This window comes from Cottoperca gobio, chromosome 6 (genome assembly GCF_900634415.1).
Source record: "Cottoperca gobio chromosome 6, fCotGob3.1, whole genome shotgun sequence".
Taxonomy (NCBI): domain Eukaryota; kingdom Metazoa; phylum Chordata; class Actinopteri; order Perciformes; family Bovichtidae; genus Cottoperca; species Cottoperca gobio.
The window spans coordinates 8,639,564-8,658,456 of NC_041360.1; the positions used below are offsets into that span (position 1 = coordinate 8,639,564).

The following is an 18,893-nucleotide window of genomic DNA, read 5'->3' on the forward strand; positions in this document are numbered from 1 at the left end:
ATATATATATATATATATATATATATATATATATATATATATATATATATATATATATATATATTTAAAAACATTAAAAAAATGTATGGTATTCCTCAAAGTCTGTCTGCAGCTCTGGAATATTTATTCAGATTCAGAATACCCTTTATATGTTACATGTGGGCTTTTTACTGTATGTATTAATATATTTATTCAGTGTTATGTGTTGGGTTTTTTTTAGCTGTTCTGTTTCTTCACATACATAACACAATAACACAAAGAACTGTAAAATGTAAATGCAATATCAAACAACCTTGCAGTAAACACTACCTTAGTGACGCTTTTGGTGTTCAGATTGAGGTGTTGATTTAACTTTTAGGGCCAAGATAAGTTGAAGTGTTATTTTTGCACCACATGGCACGGGTGTCTTACTTTAGTTTCTTCAGCTGGGGGATGAAGTAAGAAGAAAACTACTGCAGAAGTAATGTTCTTCTGTGTTGTACACAATTTATAGTGTAGTTAGATCAGGGTTTGTTGCAGGGCCGTCATATTTAATAGTATTTCCTTTTACAGGCTTTTGTGTTATTTTAACCTCCGTACATTATCATCGATATTTAATTCTGTGTATTGTTGTGCCAGTGCTGAAGGCTGTTCGGCTACCTGAGCATTTAGTTGAGGGTTGGCTCATTAGTGTTATACTTTAAGAGCTAGAGCTAAATGACACAGAGCATTATTTTCCCCAATAGACCAAATGAAGTTTAGTGCAGACAATATGTATTTGATTTCACCTTAATCTGCCTCAGTGCCAAGTATTTTATGAAATTGGTGTCACTATAACATGTTAAGTTTTGTAATCTGTATGTTACAGGAAGGTTTAAACTTGAAGGGTTTTGAGAAATAACAAGTTTAGATTTTACTGTTTGATATTGCACTATGGTCTCCAATAGTGCTCCACTACTGCCAGTGTCTTGCACATCACTTTAATGTATATATATAAATGTAAATGTAAAAATAAAGAATTGTTAATGTTAATATCATTTGTAAAGGACTTCTTCTTCCTGGCACAATGACATGGAAATAATACATACAGTCACCCAGTGGATGAGTTGGGACATTGCTGTTTATTCAAGTTGACATTTACAATTATGAAAAACAACAAGTTTTAATATGTTGTGAAATTAGCATGCCAATTTATTAGAATTTGTATAACTTATAAACTATATGGAAAACTAGTTGTGTGTTTGATTGGAGCAGCCGACTTTCAGAATACATTTTCTGTAAAGGTGTAACTAGATCCAAAGATGCTTTTTTTAATACAAGGATCATTTTAAATAATTCAGATTACCATTTATAGTTATAGTAAGTAATGACTCATAACATCGTATTGCTTGTTTGTGACAGCCTGTAAAATACGCAGGGTCAAAGAAACTGTCGCCGAGACAGCAGCACATTTTAATGCTGCACTATGTGTTGATTGTTACGAACATCTTGTTGCATGCTTTATAAATGTAGTTTCCTCCATTGCTCCCCGGTACTAATAGCTTACATTTTATTTACAGGCCTTCATAGATTCATTAGGGGTCCTGCACGATATATAAGACATGGGAACATGTCTCTGGACACAATAATACCAAAGAACACACACTTACAATCTGGGAAAGATAAATGGCTTCAAACTTATTGTATTTTCCCTAGTTGACAGTAGTAGTTTGAGGTTTATACTAGGAAGAATAATGTGAAATAATCTGTGCCCAGATATGCGTCTTGAGTGAATAAAACCCCTCAGTGGGTACCAAGGCAATGACCTTCGTAAGAGCACAGGTGAAGTGGAAAGATTAAACTGTGCAGTGTGTCTCAGACTGAGATAAAGTCTGTGAACTCGAGTCCCACATTGTGTGTTAGTACTCAAGAGACACGATTCCCAATCTCATGAGGTTCAAACCGATACATTGGTACAGGGATTACTGCTCGTTTGTAGGACTTAAATAAATACTTCATCCCCGAAAATCATCATCTGTGTATCAAATACTCACCCTGTGTCACCCTGAGTAATCGATATACAAATGATCATCTTGGGCGTGAAGTATTCCTCTAATCACATACTATATGTGGGGTTAGATTGTTTGACGTGGATTGTGCCCAGATGAGGACTAAAGAAGCTTCATTGCTTTAGCCTGTTTTTAAACAATAACTTCTATTAATAACCCAATGAAAGGAGAGCGTCTGTACATGAAACTATAGAAATAAAAGCTAGGAACACTTTGGCACTTGGTCAAGGCATTAAGGATGGGGAAGTTCTGTTATTGGCATGTCAACATCACTGCTCAAACTGACAACACAGGGCACATCTGGAGTCCACGCTGTGTGACACCTTCTATTACACACTCACAGAAAGCTACTAGTACACTGACTACGCAAACACGTGTTACCTTTCACATTACACTTATATGCACCTACGCGGATGAGTCCTTGGCTGTCGCCTTCGATTGCTGTTAGATTTCCAACATTGCTTAATTGAAACAACTAAAGATACAAGTGTATCTCTGACAATCATTCCCTACAGTACATATTATGACATAAGAATTGCACCTTCATTTTTTTTTGTCTACCTATGGGAGAATGTGGAAATACAAGTTGAATACATGAGCTCTGGTGTAATTTAGAAATATGCCAAACAGCCCTCAATAAAGTCCAGGTTATTGTGGAAAACAAATACTGAGCAAAACACACAGGTACATCACTCCATCTCACATATAGACGCATCAATAATCAATAACATTCATCAACACTAGATGTTTCTGACCTCTTTTTGTTGGTTTTACATTCAGTTTTGTTTAACAGTCAGCATGAGTAACAGCCTGCCTTCATCACACACTGTAGTGACAATAGTGATATTGTCAATGGCGCCACCTCTGCTTGGTCTTTGGCCTGGTCTTTTCTTTTCTTCTCTGCCCCTCTTACAGCTCACAATGTGTCTGTCTGTGGTCGTGGGAGTGTCTCTGTCTCCCTCGGGTGCTCAGGGGTTGTACTCAGTGGGGCAGCGACGTCCCCCAGTCGATCTTAGCGCATCTTGTAGTCGTGGGATATGGCCGCTTCACACAGCTGCCCTTTGAAATCCAGCTCGAAGGTAAAGTCCAAGTCGCGCTGCAGGACAAGAGAGGGAGAAAAGAATGAGGGTTGTCAGAGAGAGGGGTACGGAAGCCAAAAAAACATTGATCCATTTTCTAGGTCTGATCCAAATAGTTTTTCTCTCCTGTGTTTAGGATTTAAGGTGAAAAGTACTTGCTGTTCTCTAAGTTGGGTGTGACTGGTTTAAAGTTCTACACTAGTAATGCTACTTACTACTTCTATTAGTACTTGAACTTTTCCCCCCCACCTGTTAAACAGATGAAAAGCAAATACCTAGCAGAAACTGAAAAAAACTAATAAAACAAAGACCAGAGAGCTCTGTCAGATTTTCCATTGTGACCTGACAGCAGAACATGATGTTAGGTAAGCACAGACTGTTTGTGTGGGACAACAGGAGGAAGCGAGCCCCGCTCCTCCATCCCAGAGGCGGAGCAGAGGACACGGACAAGGTCAACAATAGAAGCTGTTGTTATTTGTCTGGAAATCCCTGCAGTGCTGCTGCCTTCTAGACAGCTATCCAACACTGAGGAGAAAACAATATGTCGTGGGCAGGCAGCGCCTGATGATGACTCATTTCTTACTGTAATATATATAAGTTATTAATATGGTGATCTAGAGTCCAACTTGTTTTCTTTCCTGTGTTTATGAAAAAAAAGATGTTTCCTTCTAAGTCAATCTGCGAAAACAGATTTCTTTATTATAGATACACAACGTCACATGTAATACATCACTTAAAGGCAGATATCATTACCTGTGGTGTTATAATTCCACATGCTACTTACACAATATGAATATTAGACTGTACAATACTCACAATGTTTTTCTCATTGGGCTTCATATCAATGCTGCCGACAATCTCCTCTCCTCTCCGCACCGTCAAATAGTCCTCCAGGTAAAACACTGTCTGCTTCCAGTGGGTGTATTGAGCATCTGGTGCTGAAACACACACGTACACACGCACGCACGCACGCACGTGTATTAATATTTAATACTGCTAAGTTATCCGCCAAGAAGGTTATGTTTTTGTTTCGTTTTGATTTTTTGTCAACAGGATTACGGAAAAACTACTGGCCTGTTCACAGGACGGATATACAAATGATTTCCGACTTTCGTTAACATTGCGAGATAGCGCATGGCCATGTGAGAATCCCATGAGCATTAATTAATCTAGTTTTTCCCCAATCTGGCAACCCAAATGTTGCTCATATTAATCGCTTGTAACTTATATATAAAGCATTAGTAAATTATTTATTAACCATTTTGAATAATAATAATAATAATAATAATAATAATAATAATAATAATACATTTCATTTGAAGGCGCCATTCAAGACACCCAAGGACACCTTACAAAAAATACAGGAGATATAAACAGCAAAACACATGAAAGGGAGAGCAGACAAACAAAAAGAGTAAATCTTCTTTCATCGCTTTGTACCTGTTGTGCCAGCTTATGTGCAGTCATTTGTGTGTGTGTGTGTGTGTGTGTGTGTGTGTGTGTGTGTGTGTGTGTGTGTGTGTGGTAAAATCTGAACCAGCCCCAAAATAAGTGTGAGCATCCCCCAGTGCCATGACAATTTCTGTTCGCTTTTCCTCGACTCGAAAGGTCAGTAGCGCTTAAATCTAATTTCTGCCAGCTTGGTAGCTCTGCTTTTATACCCCATCTCTTTGTGAGTCCATACATTCAAGGGTTTACCAATCAGCAAGCACAAGCCCAGATCTCACTTTTTTGGGCAGAGTTCAATAAAGACACTGACAAGCTAGCTGCGGTTCTTATGATGATAATTCAGTAGATGAGATGGAATTTCTTCTACTGACGGCATAAATTGCTTCTTTGACCCCTGCTTGCCTTTTTTCTCCTTTGGCTGAGAGTCTGATGCAACTGTCTGTGTCTAAAATTTAAAGTTTAAAGTTGAGATATGTATCTTAAAGTTTTGGCAGACAAGGAGTCTTCAGGTCTGACGTTGGAAAACTTGCTTGACAGACAGACAGACAGACAGACAGACAGACAGACAGACAGACAATCAATAAAGGCAGAGAAAGCTGGGGTTAGGAAATTATTTGATAAATAAATGATTATGAGTACCCTAAGGCCAACAGGTCTAGTGTTCAAACTAACCTTTACAGTGATACATTCTGCTTTACATATCATTTCAATGTTCAATATTTAGCACTACCACTAGAGGTCAGTCACACACCGATTTTGAAACAACATCTCCTGCTCACTCCAATCCAGCACTGTTTGGATTATGTCAATCAGCCTGATGTGAACTTCTCTAATGTAAAGTGACAATGACATTTACTATAGTGATAGAAGCTTTTAAAGTCTCAACAAAGATCACGTTAGAAACTCCCATTCGACTTCAGCTACATTAATACTGCAAGTGCCTAGTGAAGCTGTCTAACTGATTTCAGGCTCCTGGGAGCTTTCGGTTCCTCATAAAATGTTTGCCTGTGGATGTTTTGTATCCGCCCAATAAAGTGAAATTCGCTTCCAGTTCATATGAAACAAGTCCTGCAATATCCTCCCCTGTTCTCTTATTTCCCCTCCCTTACAGTAGTGTATATGCAATGCTTGCTACCAGCATGAACCATCCTCCACAATTCACTACAACTTCAGACGCTCTAGGAGCCCAACAAATATAAATTGATATTAAGTTAAAGTTTGTGGATATTTATTTCTTTAATCCTTTAAACTTTTATTGAATTTTTGAATATCCAACACTAAACAAATAAAAAGGGCAGACAGGAAAGCAAACAGATATTGATATAATAAAAGGCAGTTTGATATTTAGTTACAATAATGTGGTGGACGTTAGTATCCTACATGGCAACCATTACTGATGTACTCAACACATATCAACTAAAGCTGTGCCATTGTTCTTCAACCATTTCATTTTCCAGTTCTATCTTCCCAGCATCTTTACGCATGCAACAATTCCCATCATGCATTCCTGTGTTCTGTTTTACATTTTCAAAATAAACAGTTTTTAATTTGGCCCATTTTAAAGAGTCCTGTAGGGGTGTATTAAAACCAAAGCTTGTGAATATTCAACTCTTATTGTTTGTTTTCAACACTCAACAAGTTGCGGTCAAACTACACTTTTTCGCTTTCATACCAAAAGTAAGCCGAGAACATTGATATCATTTAGCTTTGCTTAGCAATAAGACTTAAAACAGTGGGAAACAAATAGCCTGGCTTTGTCTGAGGGTAACAAATGTACACATTTGAACCATAACAAAGTATTCCGTTAAGTATTTTTTGTTCACTTGTTCAGAGGTCTGTGCTTTCATGGATTCAAACTGAAATCAATTTGTTGTTAGTTGTAAGAGCTGTTTGATTTCATGTTCAGGCCATAACCTTCCCTTGTTCCCTTGCTAAGAATCAGAAGGACCCGTTGCTTTTACATTGCAAATTTCATCTCTACACAACAGGGTTCACTAAAGCCATCAAGGGAAGACGGCATATTGGATGAGGTACCAAAGCTCCCACAGCTTCAGTAAAGTATCCAATCTGCTTGCTGTCAGTAGCCTTGAAGGGAGATACTGAACCGGATGCCTGGGTGGTGCTGTTTTATTGCTTTTAAGGCTGCTAATATAAAAGGAGATTGATAATTCTTTAGATTATCATTCCCAGTCCATCATGTTAATACATATACTGTAGCTCTAATGCTTTAAAGCTGCACATACATACCGACACATACACCCAGATCCCTGTATGTAAAGTAACAGTGTGAAGCATCTTACCGGTGGAGAAACCAGTCTTCTTGTGACACTTAGTGAACTCGATGTTGAAGTAGGTGACCAGTGCGTGGATGTAGTCGTTCCTCTGGATCTGCAGGCAGAACGCTGAGGTGAATGAGAGGTCCTCAGTCTTCACTGTGTAGATGTCCACTTCCTGTGGGAGTAAAGAGATGGGCAATTCTCACATATCTGGACAACATAAACAAAGAAAGACATTTTGAGGAGTGTGTGTATTTGCTTTCTAGCCAAGAGTTAGTTGAAAACACACCACTACAATCTCTGCATGTTAAATATGAAGCTATCGCCAGCTGCTGGTTAGCTTAGCAAAAAAAACTGGAGAGTGTGGAAACAGCTAGCTGGCTTTAAACCCCCACACAAACGAAAGTGTTGAAACAATATGTTGTGGTTTGGACAAACTAGATATAATATTTGAACTACTGCACTTTCTGTGTGCTGCTAGGTCGATGTTTACAACTTGGACAGAGCCTTGTACTAAACTAAGCTAGCCCGGCTGCTGATGTTAGCTTAATTTTTAGGGTAGGCTACAGAGTTGTGTTGTTCTTGTCATTTAACTCATGGCAAAAGAGCGAATCGGCTCAGCATATTTCCCAAAATGCCGAACTTTGTCTTTACATTGTAGTTCTGACCTCAACTAGACCCTTGTTTATTCAAACCACCAACTTGCAACACTCCAGAAAATACTATATGTGATGTCACGTGCAATACATTAAGGAGAGCAAAAAGAAACTTCATCAAGAAAATACATTACAGCTTCTACCTGCAGTAAGATATAGGGTCACCATTAAACTCCAGTGGAACTGTGCCAAGATCCTAATAACCATCACAAATGAGGCCAGTAACCCATGTGTGGGTAGGACAAGGATAGGGGGACTGGGTTCATCTGGGAGCTCTAACTATGGTCAGGCTCGAGGTGTTATTCATGCATAGTGCTAGCAACTCCAAATCTGTAAATGTCCCTGGTTTCCATTCAGTTTAACAGGGTATCTAATAACCCATCATCCCACCAGGCCTTGTTCAGAGAAGAACATGTTGTTCCAGGTCCTGGCTTACTGTCAGGTACACAGCACCGCGCCAGCATATCATGTTAGCTTTGATCACTGAGTAACAGAGGGGAGTGCAGCTCACCTGAAAAACGACAGTACCGTGGAGGGTAAACATGTAGGCAGAGGTGTGATAATCGTGTTTCATGTACCATCAGCAATATTAGATATTCAGCTAGCTTGCTGGCTTTTGTGCCAAATGCCACATTTGCTGTGGAGGAAGGAGTCTTATGCATGATGGCAATAAAAACAATGAAATAGTAATGTCAGATTCAACCCTGCTGTCTTTAGGAAATAATAGGAAATAATCATTCCCATATACACAATTACCAGATATTTGCTCTGGTCATGCAGTATAAACTTCCCAAAGTCACGTTACAAAGTTTAAGAGTACAGTATGAGTAACTGCTATGTCTACACCCTTGCAATTACTTTGTAAGCAAAACAAAAGTTTTAAGAGCCCTATCATGCAGGTTGTTAATGTAAATTAATGATCTTCTACAGGATTATACTCCTGTGAGTATTGCTACCAAAGTTTCAAGTAGCATATTAATAACATTAGGTCTTATGTGTACTACTACTCGGCTATACAATTTTAATGAGGTCGTTCAGTAATTCATTAAAGACAATAAAGCTTGTCAGCAGGTATCAATATTGTAAGCTTTCCTCTTTTTTTTTTTTTACAAGATCCAAAGACAAGTAGTATTCCCATCAGCTTCTAAAGGCCCTGTCACACATATCATCATATATCACCATACGGATATGTGTAACAGGGCCTTTAGAGATTATTAAACTCTCATGGCTCATGTCTTTTCTTTAGTTTATGTAATGTCTTACTGTATTTAAAATTAAATGCTGTCTGATATCAAATACAAATAAAAACTGGCTGCTTGACAATCAGCAACATGAAGAAGGTATGATCCCACAGCAATTTGTACAAGGACAGAGGTAGACAGGGCAGAGACGTCCAATCAATGACAGCGATAACAAGGTCACTATGACATGGAGCACAATCAGGAGGACGAGACGGGCTGCTATTGAAATGCACGGCACATCAGCCTGATCAGTCTAATCCACACAGTGAGAGGCACAGACAGGGCAACATCAAGGTCATACTCTTACCAGCCACAGCATGTCATATACCAAATAATCAATGCCATTGGATAGTTATAGTTCATATATGTATGTGTTTTACCAATGAAATCATGCTGTAATCTCTGCATTATAGATTACTTTATAATAGCCAGTTCACTTAGCATTTTCTATGGTGCTAATGTCTTGATATTGTATAGTATAATCGCTCCTTATTACTGTACTGTCAGCTCATTTACTTCTGGTACAGTCTTTTTCGGCTGTCAAGTGAACCATTAGGAAAATGGTGGAAACAGTGTGTTGTAGCATGAATATCAGTGATGTTGAGAAAACAATCTCACCACATGGTCAATTTAGTAGCCGTTCTCAGGTTTTAGATTATAACACATGATCGTCATCAATAGATGGAGTTTTGACGCTGTGATGATAATTCATATTTTCTCATTTTTCAAATTCGATGATGTACATGTTAGCTTAAATTTGTTTGGGATATGACTGAAAGCTCCAAAAAATCTATTAAATTGACCTTTTAGTTTTCCTAACTGCTGTCAACAATGAACTTTGAATCTCAGTTTATAAGCAGCTTTAGGGACATAAAGTTCACAAATAGATGGTTTGAATGTTTTGAAGTGGGGTTATATTAGGTACTTATCCATAGTCAGTGTATTATCTACAACAGATGGCGATCAGCATACCCAGACTTCGGAGGGATCATCATAAATCAGAATCATAATATTGATGATTGACCACAAGGCAGTACTTAGGCACAGGTGACTAATGTCAGCATGCTAACATGCTCACTATGACAATGCTAACATGCTGATGCTATGCAGGTGTAATCATTACAATGATAACCATCTTAGTTTAGTGTCTTAGCATTTGCTAGTTAGCACTAAACATAAAGTACTGCTGAGGCTGATTGGAATTTCATTGGTTTTGCAGGTATTTAATCATACAGACATTACTTAAGTATAGGACAAATTAAAAATCCTGATCAAAAATGGCCGCTAGATAAAAGGCTAAGGGATCACCATCTGGCAATATTTTATGGCAATTAATCTAATAGTTGTATATGAAAATAACCCTAACCCTATGTCAACCTGCTGGTGGCGCTCGATGAAAAGTCATGGGGTCACCAAGGTCATTAGGATTTATTTTCTGGGCAACATGGATGTCTGTAGAAAATTACATAACAATCCATCCAATAGTTGTTGAGATATTTCGGTCTGGACTGACTGACAGATGCCAACAGCCAAAATATTGTTAATATTTGACTAACCTTGATGAGGCAGGAGTTGGTCACCACATGTTTGGGGTCCACTATGTCCACCAGTGGCTCCTTCATGGCCACATTTTGGATACAGGTCATATCAAAGCCATACACGTTCTCCCACCCTGGTAAATACAGCATCATTGAGTTACTTTACTAGCATATTTTCGGTCAGTCTTTATACAGTGCAAACATAAGACGTGGTTTTCTTCTTTCCAAGTTTTTATTGACTTTATTCAGTTTTCTAGAATGGAAAACATCACAGGAGATGCAAACAGTTTGGCTACAGAGTCGGGATCTTACTCCCAGAATACTCTGATATATGACCCCAGTTTGACCTCCAGTCAGTTTGGAACCATTTTCCTTTTGACATATGAAAGTCACATTGTATTCAGGAATGATTTGGAAACATGAGCCTGCTTGAACGCAGCCTCAACTCTTGCCTGGAATAACCTTGCAGCTTTGGCTAAATCATCCCATACATTATTCATTAAGCTCCTTAAGATAGTGTGTGAGCAAACATCTTTATCATGACCCAAAAGGAGAGAACTACTTGAGCATGTAGGAGAGCTGGTGATAATGAACAGGTCACAAAGCCCCGAGGTAATGTAATGTATTGTATTTGCATTTCTTGCTGCCCACTTAACTAATGGCCCTGTCACACATATCCGTATGACAGAAACTTATGCCGGCGCATACGAAATATCGGCAATAGGTTGATATTAAGGGTATGTTGTGACCGTTTGAATGACGCAGACGTTACGCCAAACACGTAACACATACACAGTTCCGTATGGCAGAAACATGCCGGCGTATATGAAAATTAGCTCAAAATGTGTCAGAGTCCAAATATGTCCAACTTTTCCACAGCGGTGTTGTAGCTGAAGCATACATAACGAATACATAACAAATTATTATACGTATGTCAAACATTGATAGCTTATCACTTACCTATTTAAAAAGTATCAGAGCGTCTGGTTCAACGGAGCTGGAAAAGTGCCATCTGGTTCACGTCATGCTGATGCTGGAAAACGGCTAACATGCTGAACGCTAGCTATACTGTAGAAACACGTTTAATATGTTACTACGTCGTCAGGCATAATCTTAACATAGGGTAGGAATAGGTTATCCACTCGTTATCAATAAATTGGCTGTAGGATTCACCGTCAGCCGACGTAGCCTATATCTAACGTTCCTCTAACGTAGTCACGTAGGTATTCACGTACTGTATTTACGTAGGTAAGTATTCACGTACGTATTCCGTATTCATGCATGCCTAAAGTCACGTAACGTCTGCATATCTTATGAAGCACACGTTGGGTATGTCCGGTAATTTTGAACATGCTCAAAACATCAGCGTTCAACAACGCACCCCAGCGTAACACAGTGAGCTCTTAACGAATACTACTTATACCTTATCAACGTACACCAGCGTGTTGCCCATATTTTGTATACGCCATATTATTGTATATCTTATGCATTCGTTGGGCATTCGTCTGATACATTTTGTAATAGGAAGTGATGCGCTATCAATAGGTTAGACATTCGTATCTGTATATGTTCACTTTTCCGATCCGATCCGATGAAAAGTTGGACGTATTTGGTACTCTGACATTTCCGACAATTTCCATATGCGCCGGCATACGTTTCTGTCATATGGATATGTGTGACAGGGCCTTAAGGCAGTATGCAGACCAGAGTAGCACTAATGACCACATGATGCTCTTAGAATACTGGAGTGCTTCAGAAGGTCACTTCTAAAGGTCATCTTGCCCCGGAGAGAAAGAAGTTTGTTGTCTATATGTGTTCACCACTCGTTTCAGTCTGGTAAACTTCACGAATACAGAATAATGGTATCCAGACATCATTGGAAAGCTTTGCAATGCAGTTAGCCAACGTGATATATCTTTCTCATGGTGCAGTGTGGTTATATAATTTCCCAGATGTATGGGGGGAGTGTAAGTAGGAGGCCTATTGGCTATTGTTCTGTTTGCAGGACTGTTGTCATCTAGGTTGCGCACTGGCTTAACACTGACTTGATGCAGCAAAACATCGCCCACGGTCCTCCCGGCAGGTTTAGAGTGGGTTGATACAGAGATGGAGATGCTTGTTGACTTATAATATCAATTATGAACCCCAGAGTTATGCCTGAGGATAAGTTCAAAATCAATTGCAGAGCTGGAAATGTTGTGTTTGAGCATGGCCACATTCATGTGAGTACAATGTGGAGTCGCGGACGGTGTTGTACAGCCACGGTTCACTTACAAAGTAAAGACATAATTTTGATTTCAGCAGCCCAAGAGCTATGCAGAGTACACCATATATATATATATATATATATATACCAGATAGTACACATGTATGTGTCATTCCACAGTCCACGTTCAGTAATGCACACATCAATCCCCACATCCTGTACACACTGAACTTACAATGTATTTTGAAGTCTTTGTACTGCCTGTCTTCTATGGCCACCACGTACAGAGAGGCACGGTCAGGAAACATTAATCCACCGGGTTTCTGTTTGACAAACGAGGCAAGTAAATAACTCTGCTATTAATCCTGAACACATTACAAAAGGTCTACATTACAGAATCTGTGACATTTATTTCCTCAGCCAAGTACGGGTTTAAATTATTGAGGTGTTGTTGTTCTCTCTGCGCGCAGACGGGCATAGCATAGCAGAGCTGTTGATGATGTATAACTATAAGACTATAACAATTATTTTCCAATTACAAGAAGAGCGCAGACAGTTTCCATAAGTGCAAAGTAATGCTGGTATCCACCCCGTGATTCGGATCCCAAACCTGATAGGTTCTTCCTTAGCCCTTGCTACACCCTTCCACCAAGTTTCATAAGGTTACCTTATATGTAGTATAATAGCTCATTCTAATAATTCATTATCTTTTTTAGAGGTTGCAAGATGGATGGAATGGAAGCTCAATTCGGCCACAAAGAAATCCCCTTTTCCCCTTGTAAAAATTACATTATATTTCAAACTGGCCTATTTCGCAGAGACGTGACCATCGTTACTGTATCAGCCGTACTAACTTTGCACTTTTCAGTAAGTGTATGAGTTAGTATCTCTTAGTATTAGGACTTAATACTTCATAATTGTGAGACAAATATAGCGTTATTATCTCAATAATGAGAAGAATACTTAATAAAAAAAGTAGAAAACAGAAGACATTATTACATTTTTTCAAACTTTGGTCTACTGATTACTCTTTTGCTTTTAGTTATTGGATAATGTCACATTTTAAGACCTCTAAAAACTATTCATATGATGAGGGGTTGTAATTACACAGTGTTTTGTTTAACGAGGCTGGAATTCATTGTTTTAAAGGATGATTGATAGCTGTTATAATATAATATTATTAAATATATGAATTTTTTTTTTATTTAAGTTTTTAAATTACACACACACACACACACACACATACACACACACACACACACACACACACACACACACACACACACACACACACACACACACACTCAACACATCCTACCAGCCACTTGTCCCTGGCAAAGATGACGGTGTTGAGCATGGATTCATAGAAGAGGCAGTAGCCCATCCACTCAGATATTATGATGTCAACCTTCTCAACGGGAAGCTCCACCTCCTCCACCTTGCCTTTGAAGATGGTGATCACTGCAAACACACAACATATCTTTAAAGTCATAATGAATGCTCATGTGTCGGAATACAAAAATAAATGTTTTTACCAAACCCTTAACACTAAAAATGTAGGAATGATAATTACTAATACAGTATAATTCAGAAAGCAGATTTAAATCTCAAAGAAAGAAAGAAACTCAGAGTGCTCTCACATCACTTTGCACAGAATGTGCTACCATGGCAGCCATAGTGGGTTTACAGTACAGGAGTACAATCCCTGAGATTAGTTGACTTCAGTTTTGTTTATTCTGCCTTGGCAAGAAGTTATTGACGAGTGATACAAAGTGTCTGTCAGAACGATGCGACCCCTGGTACTCCAACTGGTGATTGCTTCCTGCTTTATTCACTGTCTGAAGCTCAGGGTGAACATAGTGTTAACTCTCCTTCCAATTACTTGTGCCTACTTGATATGCATAGGTTTATAGACAGAACATTGGCTGACAGGGTGGTTTATGTAGCTATCATTTGGTATATGCACAGTCAGTAGCTTGGGAGTAAATCTGTTTTCAAAGTTACAGAGGTGTTATGATTTAAACATATGCTTTGAAGTTTCATAAGTTGGCAGCATGTTTGTGCAAATGTATACAAATGAGCCGGTCCAGAGCAGTATGGGGAGGATGAACACAGTGAGACCTGAACAGTGGAATACCCATCACCGCCCTCTTCTTCTTCTTCTTCTTCTTCTTCTTCTTCTCTTCTTCTTCTTCTTCTTCTTCTTCTTCTTCTTCTTCTTCTTCTTCTTCTTCTTCTTCTCCACATGTGTATCTGCCAGCCCACCCATTTCCAGCCGTCCCTCCCTCGTCCTCATTCCCGATGTCTGTCTCAGCTAGTTTGTTGCTCCCTTCACTGCGGCCAAAGTGCAGTGTCATCAGAACAGAGATAGGGGGAACAGCTGCGGCTCTTACCGCTGTCGAGGTGGTTGGACTTGATGATCCTCTCTGAGTACTCTGATATGCTGGAACATTCAATCTGGTAGGGGGAAAAAAAGAAACAAATTAAATAACCATGGAAGAAGGACTGCGTTGGGAAGGATATATTTAACGGAATGGCAGCACTTGCAATAACATGCACTCAGTTTGCCTATAATGCAGATTCAGAAAACTTTAAATGTCACTGCTGTTGACTGGAATGCCTCAGATAAAAGCTCAATCAGCATAAATTTATTATATATATTACAGATATACCCAGGCTCAATTTGAAGAGGGACACAAAAGCAAAAGACTACAAGACTACAAGGCTTTTATCATTCACTGTTCCTACTTATACTTTTGAAATGGTAGGGCTGCCTCTAAGGAAGTAAGCTGATGAAGGATAAAGAGTGACAAAGTCTGCGTAAGGAGGAGGTTGAGGTGTCATTGACATTGAGTACAAGTCATGAGGGTGAAGATTAGTCACTGCTCGACTGCAACCAGCCATTTAGCTCATATGGGACCTTCAAATTCTAGTTTCATTAGTCTTTTGACATTTAAAATTATTTTAAATTATCCTCACTCCACTGATTTTTTTCTTTGTCCCATTGCTCTCCCCCTGACATACTTTCTGTCACATCTTACTTCATGCCCACTCTGTTCTACCTTTTTCTTTTTTTGGAGTCCTGAGCTTGACATATTACTTCCTGTTCTGCCCACCAATGCAGGACTGATGGCTGATTTATTGAGGTGCAACATAGTTATAACACAATAAAGCTCCTTCATTCATCAGAATAAACTATGGGACACTTCTAGTAAGCAGCTCCCTGACAAAATGAGAGCATAATTCAGGAGGAGGCATTTGTCAATACTGACCTCTTACAGCATCAGGGAGTCTGAGAGTATAGATTTTCACCTCAGTGCGTACTCTGTTCTACCTACCCCGGGACTCTGCTTGTCAGAGGTGTGCAGACTTATTCATGCTGCGAGATATCCATCTGGTCGTAATCAAACAGGGGACTTTTAAATTAACTCTAGGTGCTGTGGATTGTTTATAAAAAACTTTTTTTTTTAAAGGCAAAGCCCGGCTGGGACCCTTGTGGAGAGATCAGGCTGAAACATAGAAGAACTCAGCTGTTGCCTCAGACTCTCATAGAATAATCAGGTCTACGGGGAGCTAGGGCATGGGGCAACATGAATATTACATGTCACGATTATCCTGGTCAAAAAAATCGCTATTTACAATATTATGCCAATAATCACCAAAATATGCTTAAAACTCTTAAAATGGAAATAAACCGTAGTGGAATGACTTTACCTTACATTTTGTTAAGAAACACAGATAGGACGTGCATCTTTTCTTTAGTGAAAAACAATCAAACAATCTTAAATAACGTAATCATAAATCATAAGGTCCCCCTACATAAATAAAGGATATACTGTATATATATATATATTATTTTTTGTTTGTTTTTAATAGCAACATTGTGAGAGTCCGTTCTTTCTTACAGTTCAAAATAATTCCTGTGTTTTTTAAACCAGGCTCTATTTTTAACTTCTCTATCATATCAGACAGCTTTTTCAAATCCCTCATGTGAGGATATTCATTATTATCCTGATAATGGAAATTCACCAAAATCATCTTATTGTGTTTTTTATCCCGGTCTGTGATAAAATATTGTCCCAACCCTAATGGGGGTTTTATCTTAGAGGCAGAGTGGATTAGACACGCACTATTAGCAACACACCAACTGTGAGATGGACAATTTAAGAATGATCATCTTGGATATATATATATTTTTGTTTGTTTTTGCACTATAACATACTGATATAACATTCTGGCCTCTAGCTGAGGTCCCCAGTTTCCCTGCTGAGCATGCTCACAAGGTGCAGGGACTTGACATTAGCACTGCCTCCCTGCAGCAGCTCTATTCTCTGCTGCCTATTAGTGGAGGACCGGGCAGCGGGCTGCTGGTGGCGTCCTCACTGTGTCTGTCTCCTGCCTATTGACACCAGGCTGTATTAACAGGAATACCTAATGTTGCACCAGGTGTATGCGTGTGCACTCGCAGGCACATGGACATCAGCCCTCTTATTGGCAATGATTCCTCATCCCTCTCTGTGAATCTCTGTGAGAAGAGACAGCTATTAGTCATGTGTCCATCACGCTCCAGTGGGAGCACTGAAGCCTGGAGGTTGTGTTTAGAATCAACACAGCCTCACATGGTGCCTCTTGCGCCTCTCACTAGTGTCAGGAAAAGTCACTGTCACTGGAGTCGTCCCTGTGGGCTCCCACTAGTCCTTCTGTCTGGAGACACAGCAAGTACACGTTTCTAATTTCACCCAGGTGTCATGCACTTGTGTCCTCTGTCTGAGCTGTTAACCTGTAAGTCACAGTAAGTCGCAAATGAGTCGAGCCACACTTTTAAATAAACTAGTACTACTTTACTTTACTTTACTTTACTTTACTTTACTTTACTTTACTTACTTTACTACTCTACTTTATCCTAATTCAGGATTTAAGTTTGGTTGGATTTCTGTAGTTTTATAAGAATGTAAAGCTGCCTGAAGCACTTTTTTTGTGTTTGAAATGTTATTGAATTTTATAAACGCATACAAATATTCATATTAGGGCTGTCAAGCGATTAAAAAATGTAATCTAATTAATTACAAACTTTGTGATTAATTCATCTAAATTAATATTAATGATTAATAATCAATATTTTCTGTGAGAAGCATTTCAAAATATTCAAATGGATTTTTGGAAGATGAGTGAATCAATGAGTAGGCATTATAAACTTAAATGTCTTTTATTTCAATACTATTTCTCCAATATCTTGTTTGCCACAATTATCTTAGACAACACAGACCATCAGTGTGACATAAAGTGAAATTTCAAATCGGGCATAAAATCTTTCATTGCACAATAAAAATGTTGTGTCATTTGACGCCACCTGTAAAGCCTTAACCCGCTGTCCTCTACCACCTGCAGTACATTGCAATACATTTCGTGATGGAGTTGTTAATGTGTCTCAGGTAGACCGACTCATTCTGCGTCTGAACGCCTGATCGAGAGATGACGAGACGGGTCGCTCACTTTAGCATCAGCGGCGGTGCTAGCTAGCTCCGAGCTGCTCAGTGCTTTGCGTTGAGGTGATATTTATATATCTATATATAGATATATATCTATATCTATATATATATATATATATATATATATATATATATATATATATATATATATATATATATATATATATATATATATATATAGAGATATATATCTCTCTCTCTATATATATATATATATATATATATATATATATATATATATATATATATAGAGAGAGAGAGAGAGAGAGAGAGAGAGAGAGATATATATATATATATATATATATATATATATATATATATATATATATATATATATATATATATATAGAGAGAGAGAGAGAGAGAGAGATATATATATAGAGATATAGATATATTTCAGCTTGAAGTTCTCGATGGTTCGAACATTCTTTGCTGCAGGAATCTCACAGAACGGAGCATCAACTGTTACATCCGGGAGTTTATTAATGTAAACTTTCCATTCACTGGGCCAAGTAACGTTTTGTCATCCGCTTCATCACTTTGACGAGGCTGCTGTGGCCGCGCCGCGTCGGTGACGTAAAGAGTCAAGGGCGGGATTACTGATGAATTAATTGAAATTAACGCGCTAATTCGACACCCCTAATTAATATATAGCCTGTGTCTAAAGGAAAATATATATAAATATATATCTTAAAATAATAATTGACTTACTAACATTGTCAAATGCTAAATATTACATCCAGGAGAAAACAGAGCAACATGGGCATCTCAGGAGTTGCATTCAACTTAATTCATTCTGACCCATTTCATCATCAAATTCTGGGAAAAGTGTATTTAATGGAAAGTAGCTGAAGCCTGCTTGAAATAAATGAAGTTGCAAGGTAATTTGCATATATCTGTGTAACTATTTACATACTATATACAAGAATTAA

At 38.5% G+C, this 18,893-nt stretch overlaps 1 protein-coding gene and 1 long non-coding RNA gene across 3 annotated transcripts in view; one reads left to right on the top strand and one right to left on the bottom strand.

Moving 5' to 3' along the window:
* Positions 1-50: 50 nt before the first annotated feature.
* On the top strand, positions 51-18,279 carry LOC115009768 (uncharacterized). The gene is made up of 2 exons (XR_003832387.1): positions 51-978; positions 18,243-18,279. It is a non-coding gene; the product is annotated as an uncharacterized LOC115009768 (long non-coding RNA).
* Positions 1,088-18,893, bottom strand: part of LOC115009767 (protein arginine N-methyltransferase 8-B) — a 30,807-nt gene continuing 13,001 nt past the window's right edge. For both annotated transcript variants that reach the window (XM_029433988.1, XM_029433987.1), the window contains exons 4-10: positions 14,866-14,929; positions 13,791-13,933; positions 12,708-12,795; positions 10,285-10,400; positions 6,856-7,006; positions 3,923-4,044; positions 1,088-3,123 (exon numbers count right to left, since the gene is read on the bottom strand). In XM_029433988.1, coding sequence (XP_029289848.1) covers positions 3,040-3,123; positions 3,923-4,044; positions 6,856-7,006; positions 10,285-10,400; positions 12,708-12,795; positions 13,791-13,933; positions 14,866-14,929 — 768 coding nt within the window. In that variant the 3' untranslated portion in view covers positions 1,088-3,039. The remainder of the gene's footprint in view (positions 3,124-3,922; positions 4,045-6,855; positions 7,007-10,284; positions 10,401-12,707; positions 12,796-13,790; positions 13,934-14,865; positions 14,930-18,893) is intronic.